Source organism: Poecilia latipinna, unplaced genomic scaffold (assembly GCF_001443285.1).
Source record: "Poecilia latipinna isolate Pla-1442-1.1 unplaced genomic scaffold, P_latipinna-1.0 Scaffold2049, whole genome shotgun sequence".
Taxonomy (NCBI): domain Eukaryota; kingdom Metazoa; phylum Chordata; class Actinopteri; order Cyprinodontiformes; family Poeciliidae; genus Poecilia; species Poecilia latipinna.
The window spans coordinates 52,219-67,713 of record NW_015114665.1 but is presented as its reverse complement, the minus strand read 5'-3'; the positions used below and the strand labels follow the sequence as shown (position 1 = coordinate 67,713).

The 15,495-nt window shown below is 40.3% G+C and overlaps 1 protein-coding gene across 3 annotated transcripts in view; it reads right to left on the bottom strand.

Moving 5' to 3' along the window:
- Positions 1-4,564: 4,564 nt before the first annotated feature.
- The window catches only part of LOC106935954 (nucleosome-remodeling factor subunit BPTF), a 39,363-nt gene continuing 28,432 nt past the window's right edge, over positions 4,565-15,495 (bottom strand). For 2 of the 3 annotated variants that reach the window (XM_015016699.1, XM_015016700.1), the window contains exons 27-36: positions 15,347-15,460; positions 15,083-15,244; positions 14,406-14,488; positions 12,087-12,312; positions 11,655-11,980; positions 10,688-10,861; positions 9,544-9,736; positions 9,012-9,096; positions 7,153-7,339; positions 4,565-5,288 (exon numbers count right to left, since the gene is read on the bottom strand). In XM_015016699.1, coding sequence (XP_014872185.1) covers positions 5,252-5,288; positions 7,153-7,339; positions 9,012-9,096; positions 9,544-9,736; positions 10,688-10,861; positions 11,655-11,980; positions 12,087-12,312; positions 14,406-14,488; positions 15,083-15,244; positions 15,347-15,460 — 1,587 coding nt within the window. In that variant the 3' untranslated portion in view covers positions 4,565-5,251. Of the gene's footprint in view, positions 5,289-6,126; positions 6,245-7,152; positions 7,340-9,011; positions 9,097-9,543; positions 9,737-10,687; positions 10,862-11,654; positions 11,981-12,086; positions 12,313-14,405; positions 14,489-15,082; positions 15,245-15,346; positions 15,461-15,495 lie in introns of those variants that run through there. The other variant, XM_015016701.1, reaches the window with a different exon arrangement.

Below are 15,495 nucleotides of genomic sequence, written 5' to 3'. Positions count from 1 at the left end.
GAATAACTGTGGGCTTGTGGTCATCTGTGGTGCTCCCGGCGTCCATGAGAGCCTCTGGATCCATTTAGTGGTTTGAGTGGAGGAGATAAAGAGGTGGAGGTCAGGGAGAGGAGAGGGAGCAATGGGAGTCGGTGATGGCTGGATGTGTCATTTAGGATAACTTCATCACAGGAATGGTTGTAAACAGGTCGTGACCTCATCGTCCCCGGGGGCCCACTTCTCCGTTTGCACCACGGATGACTTAAGAAGAGGTTGAATCAGACACACACACACGCACACACAAACAGGCCTCGGACCTTCTGGTACAGTGGCCGACAAAAGTACTCACACCGCTTGAATCTTTCCCCCATTTTGTCATGTTACAACTTTATTTAACTTTATTGAGCTTTTTGTTGTCCAGGATTTTATGTAATATACCAGTATAGAATTGTGAAGTTGTGGGAATATGATATGGTTTTTGCTAACTTTTTACTAATAAAAGTCTGAAAAGATCTTTCATTTAACGTGTCTTACTATGAAACTCCTAACTTAGTAAATTAGTATGGTATTATCCGGAAACTAGCAGCTCACATTTCCTTGAATATACCCTCCACACTCTGATACATGGCAGTGGCAGCATGGTCCTGTGGGGATAACATCCTTCAGCTGGGGCAAGCTGCTGAGACTTCCTAAATAGTGAAGTCAGAAAATGGGCTAGGTTTCCTGAATTGAATTAGAAACTGAGCTAGACTGTAGTGTTTTAGTGTTTCATAGGATGATCGACTTGGAATCATTAGCATTGAATATGTTTGTTGTACTGGACATATATATATATATATATATATATATATATATATATATATATATATATATATATATATATATATATATATATATATATATATATGCAATGTCTTAAGATGGCATTTGTTGTTGATTTATGCTTATCTGTATAAGTCCCAAAACTATTCCAAAACCGTGGCAAATTTAAATATTTTTTTAGTCAAGCTTATTTGTACTGCGCATTTCATCAACAAGGCACTTCAAAGTGCTTTACATCATAACAATAGTTACCAATTATGAAACAAGCAAACACCACATTTTGTCTAATGCAGTGTTTCTCAACCCTGGTCCTCACCGCCCCCCTGTCCTGCATGTTTTAGGTGTTTCCCTTCTGCCACACACCTGAATTGTATCTCTGGGTGATTAACAGGCTTCTGCAGCACTTGATGGTCATGCAATCATTTGAATCAGCTGTTCTGGAACAGAGGTACATCTAAAACATGCAGAGCAGGGGGGGCGGTGCGGACCAGGGTTGAGAAACACTGGTCTATCATCAGAATGCACATCAATTATAAGGATCAATGTCCCACTTACCAATCAAATGAAGCTCTACACAGATACTTAACCTTGATTTAAAGGAAGTCATCGTTTTGGCTGTTTTGCAGTTTTCTGGAAGTTTCTTCCAGATTACTAGAGCACAAAAACCGATTCCTGCTTCTACATGTTTGGTTCTTCAGGTGATAAAAGCCAGAATTTATAATGACCTTTATGTGGCTCTGAAGGTTCAGGTCTGAGTCCATCACTACACCCAGATTTCGGGCCTGATCTCTAGTTTCTGGCTGTAATAACAACCTGTGGAATTGACTTTTACTCCATCAGGACATTTATTTATGTGATGAAATTTGATTATAATAAAATAAATATTAAAAAAAAAAACCCACCAGAAATCATCAATGTCTTGGTTTTACGCGATATTCCAATTTTCTTGATGAACTAAATTTTGGATTTTCGTTAGCCTGAAGTTATATCTACCCCAAAGACCAACAATAAATGGTATCCGGCTCTGTGTGCAATCAACCTGACTTTCATTTTAACTTTTTTTTTCTACAAAGAAATTTCAAAGCATGTTTTGCATACTTACACACAAAAAAGACAGAAACATCTCCAAAAAAGTTGACTTTATTATTATCCAGGATGAAATGTCCTATCAAGTACAAAAGAGAGTCTCTTCAGAGTGGCCAGTCTGTTAAAAACATAGAGTGCTTTTTATCTGCAGTTACGTTTCCTCGAGATACTACTTTTTTTTCTTTTTTTAAAAAATGGATAACTTTTTCCATCAGTCTGAATAAATAAAACAAGAAATGCAACGTCAATATAGAAGTTATGCCGACTTTTTGTTTTACAAAAAAGAAGAAGAAAAAAAAAATCTGTACAAGTCATCGTGCCACTCGACCGGATCAGAACCGATATGCTCACAATGTGCAGCACTTCTTATATAAAGGGCAATTTTACGTTAAGAACAGAGTCCACTTCAAATAAAAGAGGAAAAAAAATAGTTTAAATTTACAGGAGGACTTGGTTGCTGGTTCAAATAGTCAAAAATAAAAGTTCTACTGCTCTAAAAATCTTTTCTCTCTACATATTTAGACAGCAATAATATACAATAGAGATTACAAACAGAAAATAAAGCACGTCATCATCTTATAACAAAGTAACAAACATTCGGTTGAAAGACAAAGAGAAGGAGACAGAAGCTACATCATCTCTCAACTCTACTTCCACACAGAAAAAAACAACAACCTCAGGGTTCAAAACAGAGAGACAAAAGTTTCCATCATTCTCTAAGACATCTAAATCGAAAGACATCACTGCTCCCCAACTTTCCTCTCTGAATCAAAAACGGACGAATCACACACACACACACACAGAAAAAAAGTTCCCAGATATGCTTGAAAAAAACGCAGCTATAAAATTTTCATACAAAGACTCCACAGTCGGTCGTCGTTTGAGGTTTGACTCCCAGTCACGCTGCCACAGACCGCGACATAACTGAGCTGATGCTGAGTGGGGAAGTTCATTATCCAATTACTTTAACCAGACACACACGCACACATGCGCACACACACACACACACAGAGCGAGTTGAGAGATGCATGTGAGCCAACCTGTCAGCTTCAGACACACAGCTTTGATGAGACTCTATAATGGAGGGAGCTACAGTACTTTCAGCCTTTCCACACAATTCATTTTCTCTAAATGGCCTCCTCCTTTCAAACACAGACAGTTTTTTGACTTGCATTTCAGAGCATCGCATGGAAAAAGATAAAAAAAGAAGAAAAAAAGAGGCCGGATGCGGTGGGTGGGATGATCTGTCCGGTGTTGTTTCCCTCTGGACAGTAACATGAAAGCATTTCAGCCTTCTGACAAAACACACACTCCGTCTATCAGACTGCTCTGATAGGGGCTGTGCTGTCAAACATTTGCATCGGGTTCATGCTCGATGCAAACCTACACACCTGTGCAAACGTTAAACTAAAACACTTGAAGAAATAACAGCGTATAATCCCGTGTAGTTGCCTTGCAACAGTATTTATACCCCCTTTTTTCAGCTTTTGTCACATTACAACCAAACCTCAGTGTTTCATCTGGATTTCTTTCAACAGACCAACTTGATAATTGTCATGCCCCATTTTATTTATTTATTTTTTTACCCAACTTACTTTGGGCCTCTCTCAAAATGGTTCATGAAAACGCTGTGTGTGGAGAAAAAGAACAAAATAACTGCATACACCCTGAACTAGGGCTCGACAATGTGGCTTAAAAATTAAATCTAATTTTTCTTTTTAATACCAAATTCAATTTTGATCAAATTTTTTCCATCTCGTGGTCTTTGACGCAGCGCTCAGGATGAGAGCAGCAAATGTCACGGTCGCATAGCGAGGAGCCGGGTGGGTTGTTCCGTCAGACTGTCAGTTCCGGAAACCACACTGACGGTTTTCACAAAAAAAAAAAAAAACAAAAAATGTAAAGGCCTACATGGGGTCAGTGTGACCCCGCCAGACAGAGTAAATGACCCCATATCTTAAAGCTGCAGGTGAATTAACATTTTCTTTTACAAATGACTGAAATAAAACAGTTTTCTTCAGATATTTTCTAAACTCAATTTGTGAGATGACCTGAATTCAAAGTCCAAGTAAATAGAATCTGTAAAACAGGTTGGTAAAAAAGAGATTGTAGTTCTTGGGTGGGCTTATGTCACTCTGGGAACTCAAGGACTGCATAGTTAGAATAATAAAAAAAAAATCCCAAAATTAAATCTTCAAAAACGGAAACTTTCAGTTAAATGATAAAATCCGTTGCCCAGCCCTACCATCCATATGACGACACAGTGGCACCATTATGCTGTGTTCTTCATGGATTTCTTTAGCAGCCATAACTTTGTTAAAAAAGAACTGCAGAAAACTTTAGAGTGTTAAAGTTCACCTTGAGGGAGAACAAGAACTCTTAACACACAGCTAAATGTGCTAGAACGGCCTAGTCAAAGTCTAGACCTAAAACCAACTGAAAATCTGCAGGAAAACATGAAAACTCATTCACAGACAATTTTCATCCAATATAACAAAGCTGGACCTATTTTGCAAAGACAAACTGGTAAAACAAAACCTCGAGTTATTCATACTGATGGCATTTCAGATTATTATTTATTTAGCCCAGAAGTTTATTTTTGAGAGAAAATGCAACCAGTATATTTGAAAATGTAAATCAATGAAAAAAAAAATCTATATAAATTTTGTTTTTTTTCACCTTTTATTTGAAAAAAAAAAAAAAAAAGAAAAATAATAATCTTCACAGTTATCAGTGGAGCTCATTTTAATGGAATTAAAAATTGAGACACTTATTATAACTGCTGAACAGGTTTTTGTACGTCTGAAGGTCTTTTGGTGACGAAAACTGCTAAATTACTTCCAGTGAAAATAAACATGTTTGTAAAATGAAACGATGGCTTTAAACTGAAACCTACAAAGCGAGTGAATAACTTTCTCAACAGTTTGGTTTCCCGTCACGACGATGTGCTTCTTTATGTTGACCTGTTGCAAAATCCCAACAGAACACACTGAAGTCCGTAGATGTGATCAAACGCTCAAAAAGGGGGGGAGGAATACTTTTGGTAGGCTCTGCTAAATGAACTTGAGTTAAATGTATCGTGATCCGACACAGTGAACCCATCTGACCGACTTTCAGCGCGTAAAGCTGAATCATCCAGAAGGAATCTGTGAGGTTAGGCGGCCATTCCGCATCCAATTATCTTAATTTCATCCATCATCTTGTCTCCTTCATTCCCATCTTCCTCCTTCTCGTACGCTGGAGGGAGTGACTGGTGTGGATGTATGGTCAGGTGGTGGAGCGACACCGATAGGCGGGGGGGAGGGGTCCGCTGACAACACGTCCTAACCAATCAGAGATGCGACACTGGGATTTTAAGCAGAAGCTAAGATGCAGCTGACTGTAGCTTGTTGTTATGTGACCTGAAGAAACAGGAGGAAGAAAACGGTTGGAAAACTTCTTTTTGTTTTTTTTTATTAAAAGCTTTACAATATATGACAAAATATGACTAGAGTAGGATACAAAAAAACAAAAAAAAAAGTATCGGATGCCAGTGGGTCAGACATTTTGACAGTCCAAGCAGCCATGTTGGTTAAAAGTCACTGAAATGTACGACAAGATGTCTGCCCAACTTATTTATGTACAACTTTTTACGATTTATTTCTAACCCCCTTGCCAAGAACACCGAGCCGAGCTTATTCATCAGAATAGGAACGCTAACCTACACTTTTCTCTGTCCTATCTTTTTTTTTTTTTTTTACACTTTCTATCATTATTTTCATTAGAACATAAAAATAGTCCTTCACAAAAAGATACATTATAAACATAAAATAATACATGAGAACAGCCAATAAAAAGAAACTAGGGGTGCATGCTTTTGTTTTCTTGTTGTTAAATGAGGTAAACATGTTCTGTTGTCGTCAAATTAAAAATATAAATTATACGTCTGATTTCACAACCGAAACCTGAATTTTATTCTTCCAAGCATGAAGTACGAAGAAAGAAAACGAAAGTGAGCTTTGACATTTTTGCCTCGTTTCCAGCAGAACATAATTAAAGAAGAAGAAGAAGAAAAAAAAAAGTCTTCTGGTGTGAGTGTAAAAAAATACATTTTCCTTTGGAGGCTCTTTGCTACCAACATGGCTGCAGCTATTAAACCTTAGAAAAATTCTTACTTTTGCTTTTATTTACTTTAAAATAAGAAAAAAAAACACACCTAATGTGTGGCTTATTATAAGCACTTTTTTTTTAAAACAAAAAACAAAAAAAAAAAGCTTTAATGCCGTTTTAAAAATGTAAAAACAGCAACATCCAGGATAGAAAATTAAAATATTTTGTTTAAGAGTGACCCCGGCACCCAGGAGTCTGACATCACAATCTGCAAAAAAGAGAGAGAAAGAATGGATGGGAGTCAATACATGCGGGTGAAGTACGTCAGCATTCAGAGCACAGAGAAGCTGAATGAAAACTGGCTTGAAAAAAACAAAAATAAAGAGACAAAACCCAAGTGATGTGAATGAAGTGATGGTAGTATCTGCTGCTTTGAGTGGACAGGAGTTAAATGGACCCTCAGATGTGTTAGTGCTCAGCGCGAGAGGAAAACTCTTTTGCAGACACTTAGAAAACGTCCAAATTCTGTCCTGGGTTTTAAGAAAATAATTCAGGACAAAAAACAACAACCCCTAACGGTCACACATTTGATAAAATATCAAACTTATGTATCATATTGGTATCGGCAATACTGATATCGTATCGAAACCAAATATTGTACATCTCCACTGGCACGGTTTTCTTTAGTCAAAGGAGTCGACAGCGAGGTTTGAAAGGCGAAAACTGAGTGTTCATTGATTTGAATCCCACAAAAGAAGAAGAAGGAGGAAATGCAGCATCATTAGAAAGCTAAAGCTGAAGGTTGTTAGGAATAAGTATTAAAAACCTCAGTGAAGCCTTAAAAAAAGAAAGAAGCTAATTGAGTGAAACCCTGTTCTGGGTAAGAGAAAGCAGATGGACTGAGCAGCACAAACACATTATTCCTAAAAACTGAGGTGAGTTTTGGAGAACCGACGCAGAGGGATGTTCTGAGTGGAGCATGCGCCTCCAGTGACGTCATAAACCAGGGGAAAACGAACACATTTAAAGGAAAAGAAAAACAACAAAAGAGACGGTTTGAAGATATCAAGGAGAAGAGGTTTGAGCTAAAATCGTTATTCTTTCTTCTAACTGGTCTAACTCCACCGCCACCATCAGACTTCCTTGCTGCCTCTTCACAGCCCGGCTTCTCCTCACCTGCTGGCTTTGAAGCCTTTGAGCTTCTGGACGAAGAAGTTCTCCAGAACCTCGGCACACTGGTAAAACGGCGAGTCGCTGGGGTTGTAGTACCGGCAGTTGTCGAAGATTTTGGTCATGTCTGCTACGAACTCGGTCAGCTTGACGTAGTCCCGCTTGTGTAACCTCTCCTCCATGGTGGACAGGTCTGAGGGGAAAGTTGAGACACTGAGCGCTCGCGACAGGGAACAGCTGTCATGCCGTAATCGGACGCAGCAGATTGATGGTCAGGTTTCGCAATAGGTCGTGTTATGATTCGAATCCTCCGATTAGGCGGTGGATGAAGAATGCTAAACCTCCGCCAGAGCTGACCTCGAGCGTCTACGGGGCGTCCAGATGAGTCGCTGACATATTACCTATTTATCATTCCTGAGGGGAGCGCCGTTTCTGGAGCAGAGAACGTCAAAACCAAACCGCAGGAATGTTTGAAAACGCAGGAAGTTATCAGAGCTTCCACCGAAAAGATGCTGTCAGTGTTGGGAAGCTTGTTCAATCAATTTACGGAGCGATAAGGAAGGAGAACAGAAAGCAGACGAGGCTTCAGGTAATCTGCTAGAGAAGGGTCCAAACAAACACGTCTAACTTTTTCCCCGACTCCCCCGTTCCATTCAGCTGACCACTGGCAACGTTTCAAAGACCACCTTTTACTTCTCCACCCCCCTCTCCGTCGTATGATTTCATGCTGAACCCCCTCCATAAACTACCAACAGCTTCAGCCGCGGCGGCTACAGCATTGCTTTAATGTTGTATTTGTTTTGAAAGCAGCGGACGGACAGGAGTTTTCCAGGCTGACACATAGCAGAGTTCGGTTCCACGGGGAGGCCGCGGTGGGCCCTGGAGAGACGCTCATTAACAGTCTGTTTGGATGGAAGTAAAAATAAAATAAAATTTAAAAAAAAGCCCACCTCCCTCACCCTCTAAACCTTCTGCCGTTGACGCAAGTCACCGTTTACATGGTCGGTTTGATCTGAGTTGGAGGGCTTCCTTCAGACGGCCGGCGCTCTGAAAGCTGCAGATAGAGAGCGTGGGTGTTGCTCCCAGAGATTACAGTAATTATGGAATAAAAACAGCAGAAACTGCCGCATCAAACAACCTGCTCTCATAAACATGCAGTCAAAATTCGGTGACGGCCGCTGTTCTCTTTCTGTAACACAAATGCACAATGCGTCTGCGAGTAAAAAAAAAAAAAACCCGAGATCGCCGAGTCATACGAAGACAAAATGTGGAAGCAGCTCAAGAATCTTAGGCGTGATGAACGTCTGTTCCCACATTCACGTCATAAAATGCAAGAATTTCATCTATTTTGAAAAGTGGAGGGATTTTTTTTTTTAATTTCTGGAGAAATTCAATACTGACTCATTTGTAAGATTTATTTTGCAGCGGGAAACAGAGCCACTTTAATGACTTTACATACAAACGTATTAAATTAAGCTTAATTGAAGGATTCAATACAATTGCTAATAAATGGTTTTCATTGTCACCTCACTTTGCAGAAGTATTTAAATTGGTTTAATTTATTTTCGCTACAACAATAAACTACCTGTATTGTCCATTTTATTGGTAAATGTGAAGCAGAAGGAAAATTATACATAATTTTCAGTGAAAAAAAAAAGTTTTCTGAGGAGTTTGATGTAGATCTATATTCACTTAGTAGTGCACTGATGACAGTTTTTAGCTGACAACGATCTTTAAAAAGCATAACTTGCCAATTTTGATTTTGGCCGATGCCAATTTGGGCTTAAACCGAAAAAGACATGTTGAGTAATTTCAATTAAGCAGCACAAAACGATGTTAATCTGGACCAAATTTCCAACACTCACCCATTGGTTCCTTGATGACCTTGTAATAATCAGGGGCGTCATTAGTATCTACTGGTTCCAGGAAGGGCCAAGCCATTTTATGTGCCTGCAGAGGAACAGAGACAAAAAAAAACGAAGAGGGGAAGATGCTTGAGAAAGCTGAAACCAAAGAATAACAAACAGCTCCGCGAAAATTACACTGAAAGCAGGTGGGTCAACACAGATGTTCTACTCCAGCCTCTCTCTCTTCACACAGAGACAAAAAGGAGGAGAGACGGGGGGGAAAGGGACGTTCGACGAGAAGAAACAAAAACACAGAGGCTTGGCTCATGTCCAAATAGGAGAGGCCGACCCACCAGATGAGATGGACACTGAGGACTTTTGTTTTCTGCTCTGGGGGCTTCGAGGAGCTGTCAGTGTTGGCCAGCTGATCGTTAAACTGCAGCTGATGTGTTTGTGCGTTGCTAATGTGGAGTAAATCTACTTCACTCCACATGAATGGTCTGGACTACATCCAGACCATTCACCGACACCGGGCAGCAACTCTGCTCACCTGTAAGGAGCGCAGTATCCGTCGCAGGCCTTCGTAGTCCTTGTCGGTGAGCGGGGTGAAGACCGTCATGGCGTCCTCGGTGGACTGACACTGCGGACAGACGTACTCGTCGATGTGGTTGGCCTCGCTCTGCAGGATGCCCACACAGCGACCGTGGTACCAGTTCTGACATCGGTCGCAGCCGATGTAGAACCTGGGAAGGTAAAGAACAAAAATAAATGTGGTGCTTAAGACATGTCGTCCTTCACAATTATGCATCACTTTGTGTTAATTTATATATATATGTGTACAAATTCACATTGAAATTTGTGGTTGTAACACAAGAAAACATGGAAAAGTTCAAAAGGTGTGAATACTTTTGTGAGGTACCATCTATTATGACGTTATTAAAGTAAATAAGATGAGAATGTTTTAGAGTGTAAACTTAATGTTTAAACTCTTTCCTAAATGACATGCATGCAGGGCTGAAACGATTAACTGGATTGATGGTGATTAATTGACTAAATCAACTAATTTATCGATTAATCATTAACTCAAGTAAACAGACTCAAAAACTGGTAATTTGCTGAAAAAAAAAAACAATATTCAGAGCAGTAATTATATCAAAACCATACATAATAAATATAATGTATTTTTGACTGGAAATATGTTTTAGCCAAAAGTCAAAGTGTCATAATTTTACCTTCACTTGGTTCAACTTCAATAAAAGAAAGATTTTATTGGCATAGCATTTTAAGCACTAAACTGTTTATTGTTTTATTCAAAATAGGAAATTTGTTTGTGTATTTGCATCTATTAATGTATTTCTACAATTGTGTAAAAAGGTCTAAGTGGTTGAATGAAAAATCGTCAGAAAACGGCCATAAAAAAAAAGTCTGATTAAAACGATTAATTATCAGAATGACTGATTAATCGACAGAGTGATCGATTAATCGCCAAAAATGTTTGATCAATCGTCAGGATAATAGGTTCTTTAAACAATCAGTAGTTGCTGCCATACATGTATATTTCTTCTGGTTGGTTATTTTCAAATACCAACCAGGTTTTGGTACCAAATACCAAAACCTGAGTCAACAGATGGCTCATGTTGACACACACACATGCACGCGCGTGCGTATGTATGCACACACACACTCCTCCTTACTGGGACTCATCGTAAGGCGTCTGACAGATGCAGTACAGCTCCTCTGTGCTGCTCTCTTGGCCCCGTTTACACTCCACGCAGATGTAGTCGTCCATCTTTTTGGCCTCCTTCTCCGTGATGCCCACACAGTCACCGTGATACCAGTTGGTGCAAAGGTCACAGCCGATGTAAAACCTGTGGAGAGAGGGGAGAATAATGATTTTAGAGTGCTCCTCTAAAATATTTGCAGATTTAAAAGCTAACTACGTCTAAATCACAAGGCTGAAATCGTAAAGTAAGGTTGCAATTTGTAGCAAATAGATCTAATGCCGCGTACATGTTTATAATGTTGTGTTGAAATTAAATTTATTTAATCCTCACATCAGTACTTTATTACTTCAACTCAGTACAGTCACTAAATATTCAATAGGGCTGGATGATATTCCTTAAAAATAAACTTTTTCAAACCAGATTGGATTTCCCATTTTAATCCATTTTAGGTTAGTATTAGGGCTACGGTACGAGAACTTTTGTTTAAGAGACAACAATCCAAATATTAACAGGATAAAGATGCAATTCTAACAAAACAAAGTCTTAAAATTAAGAGAAAAAAGTTGCTTTGAGAAAAAAGCTTCTAGTATAATGAAAATCTGACAGGACCAGCTCAGTTCATGTCGTTCTTACTTTGAAAAGGACTCAGACATTTGTTCAATAATTTTAAAGTCCTGCCAATGATAATAGTTTGATGCCAATGTCTTAAATGACAATAAATCTCAGTCTGGCCGTAGAGCTGACCTGAACTCAAAGCCCAAATGAATAGAAGGTTTAAAACATGCTTGAAAAACATGCTTGTCAAGATCTCAATAATTGATGAGATCTCATCAATAATCGATGAGATCTCATCGATTATTGATGAGATTTTATCGATCTCATCAATAATCGATAAAGTCGATTATTGAGCCCCAATATTTGATAAATCCTTGCATACTTGGTCTCGTCGTAGGGCGTCTTGCAGATGCAGTAGAGCTTCGTATCCTTCTTGCTCTCCTTTGTGCTTGTAGTCGAGATCATTTTCTTCTTCTTGGACTTTGCCGCCGACACCATCTCCCTCTCCTCCTCCCGTTTCCTCTTGTGCGTTGAGGCAACGGCGGTGGCGAGGTGGTGCTGGGAGGAGACGCCGTGCTTGTGAGCTGCAGCTTGCTGCTTCTGACTGTGGGCGGCGGCTGCTGCGGCGGCCTGGGCCGCCTGTTGGGCCGCAGCCTGAGCCTTTTCCTTCTCTTTCCGAATCCGCAGCAGATCCCTCTTTAGCTCCTCCTGACGATTCCAAGGCAGGGAAATATGGAGTTTAAAAATCAGGCCCATTTCTGTTGAATTCGAAACGCTTTTTGTCGCCGGAGCTCTTGGGCACTTCGACGCTTACCTGAGCCTCCAGCTGCAGCTCCTTGTCGAGAAGCGCTCGTTTTTTCAGGATCTCCATCTTGAGGCTCTCCTTGTGTCGGTAAAGGAGCGCGGAAAGCTTACTAGCGTTAGCCATCCTCCTCTTGGCCTCCACAACCTCTTCCTTCTTCTTCCTCTTAGCTGCCTGTCTTTCATCTTTGTCAATCCGGTCCAGAATGAACTTCATCACCTGGTTGCAAACAATCATCCTGATACAGATGGAAGAAAAATAACAGAGAGAGAGAATTGACTTGTGACAAATGTGATGCTAAAAGTCAGAATGTCCAACAGAAAGGAAATTTAAAAGATCTTTTAATTTGTCTCTGCTGAAGCCATTAAATCAAACTTAATAGTAAAATCATTCTCAAATCAATGTTACATCTCCAGATCTATGGTCAGTGTTAAATATTTATGAGGGCCCCAGAAGGTTTGGGGTCCCTAAGCAGGTTCTGAGTCCTGGCTTATTGCTTAATTAGCCAAAAAAAATAACATTTATTTTACTTGTATTTATTTGTTTTAAGACTACATCAGTGTGCTTAAGGATTGTCAACAATGTTTTCCAATGACATAATTACCTAGTCGTATTATTACATTTCCTGTCTACTTTTAAAGGGGCGGTGTTCTGTCTTCCAGCCACATGGTGCCACTCTTAAACACAATCAAGTAACTGTTATCTCTAGTTGTTTCTAAAATGATATAGTTTGTAACGCCTTGAAATTGGACCTCTGTCTCTTTAAGAATGTTCTGCTCTTTCTGAAACTCCGCCTTCAGTAAGTCATCACAACATGGCTCCTCTACCAACCTTTAGCAATGTTTTTACCAGCGATTCTCTGAGAAGTAACTCGAATAATGAGCTCAGCTGATGTGCAGTTCCACCAGGTGTTTGCTAATTGGTGCTGGCTAGTCTGAAGGAGCTGAGTGTGACAATGGAGGCGGCAGAAACTCTTACAGGGGGGCTATGTCCAACCAGCCACAACTGAATGGTTGCCATGACGAAAGGATTTCTCAAACATGCATGAAAGAATCAAAGCGACACTCCAGGCATGTTTTTGATGAGGGATTACACTACAGCATGATCTAAAGCTCAAATTCTGCCCCTTCAACGTTTTTTAACACAAAACTACAGTGAGCTACAAATTTGCTGGTAACAACTGTGACTTTCTGTTTCAGGGTTAGGTTCTTTCTAAACATGTTTAAATGAGACTGACAGCTTCAACAATAAGAGTGCAGGCCTGCCTAAAGGGTAATAGTGAAACAGAAAAAGAAGAAAAAACAAACAGGCTGTTTAAGTTTTTCTTATCTTCAAAGAGCCGCAAGTTTAAAAATATAACATTCAATAAATTTTAAAGAAAGAAAGAAGGTCACGTGCAGGGCTACAAGGCTCATGGTGATTGATGCTTCTAATTAAATTGTTCAAACAAATATTAGTGATGAATAAGACAGAAATAAAGATCCACAGATAAAGTCTGCACTGTGTCATCTATGGCCCTCAGTGTGTTCACTCGTGTTTGCTAATGTTCGCGACCGAGATCGAAAGTCTGCGCCTCGTTCAGCGTGGCATCTGTGTGAAAAACACACCAACGCATACATGGCTGCCAGGGTCAGAGGTAGGCCGGCGTTGCTACGGCGAGCACATGGAGGCGAACGAACAAATGCGGGCAGGCATGTAGAAGAAGCTAGACAGAAGTGTTTGAGATTGAGAGGTAGTCTGGATTTGATGTTTCAGGTGTGTGTGAATGGGCAGTGTTGACACAATGTCTGCAGACATAAACGTATGGTTGTCAAGGTGAAATATTGGTCAGAGTTCAATCTCTAGGCAGGATGAAGTCAGTAAAAAAAAGCAACAAAGAGTTGTTTTTCGGGGTACATCTCTGAAGGGGCTGGAATTTTATTTTTTATTTTTTTGCGTGTGATTCTTATTATTAATAACTGAAGTTGCATTTTGTTCTCTGGTTTAGGATCACTGGAAGAACATACTGTTATTATAATTTAATGTTATGAAGTCTCAGAGGGGAAACTAGCACAGAAAACCTATGACAATACCAGAATAGCTTAAAACACAAACATGGATGAAATTTCAAGGAAAAACTGATTTTTTTTCTTCTCCCCCCAGATGGTTGACACATAATTTCTGTGTTGGTATAAGAATTGAATCCAAAAGCTGCTGCTACCAACCGGAGAGCTGACTCACATTCCCAACGGGCCGCAACATAAACCTCTAACCTCCCCAAACGAAACCTTACTTACTAAATAAATCTCTTCACAGATGAAAACACAGAACGAACACTGGACACACACACACCTCTGATTTTCTTCTCGTTCTGCAGGTGTCATGGTCTTCTTCTGCTTAAGGTGCTCGATCACAGCGTTTTGTTTCATGACCACCTGAAAAACACGTTGAACGACGTCAGCACAAACCATCTGCATGAGCAAGTATCACGCACCATGAATCGCCACTGAAAAGGACAGATATGCATCAATATTAAACATAAACAGGCTGCACTGAATGTAAAACACATTATTTACATACTGTGTACAGGGTTTCTGCAGGTTCCACCAACTTAAAGCTAAAGTCCTTTTTTAAGACCATTATGGACGAAATTTAAAATGTGTACTGCCAACATTTGAAGACATGAATTACTATTCATTTTATCTGGTGAATTCAGAGATGATGCTTTCAGTAAATAAAGTCAAGCTCTCTCAATATTTCATCTGCCATTGCAGAGAGAGATGGGGAGAGAGAGAAAAAAGGCAACAGGCTCTAAAGCGATTCTGATGCTCGATATGAAGCGTCCAACTTGATTCACTGACGTGTGAAAAGTTTGGGCTCAGCGTCACTGGTAGTTTTGGGACAGCTGGGCTCTCTAAACAGAGGCAGTAAAGTAAACACCATCTCAGAGGAGTTGTGGGTCGTGACTGTTTTTAAGGACACTGACTGGGCGAAGACTTGGCTTCGGCAGCTTCCCTCCACAAACGCACCTGCTTCTGTATAATGTCGCTCTGGTTGGCCGCATTCAGGGCGAGCTCCCTCTTGGCGTCTGCCGCCTGCCTCTTCTTCTGCTGCTGCTGCTCTCGGAGCTGCTGGATTCTCTGCAGCTGCTCTTGGACTGACGCCGTCTGGATGGTCACCACATTTCCAATCTGGGCAGAAATCAGTTTGTGTTTGAACTGAGCCGCATCTCAAATCAGCTTAGTTTCCATGCCGACAGGTGAACCATAGTGTGGTGTGGTTGGGTCCCGTACCTGTCCTCCCTGGGCTGAGGTGGTCCCGCTCTGCTGTATCTGGATGGGAAGCTGCAGCTTGATGTGTTGAGGCAGAGAGGCTCCCCCCTGCTGGGCCTGGAGCTGTGCCAGAACCTAAAGATGACAAATGTCCACATGGTCAATGAAAC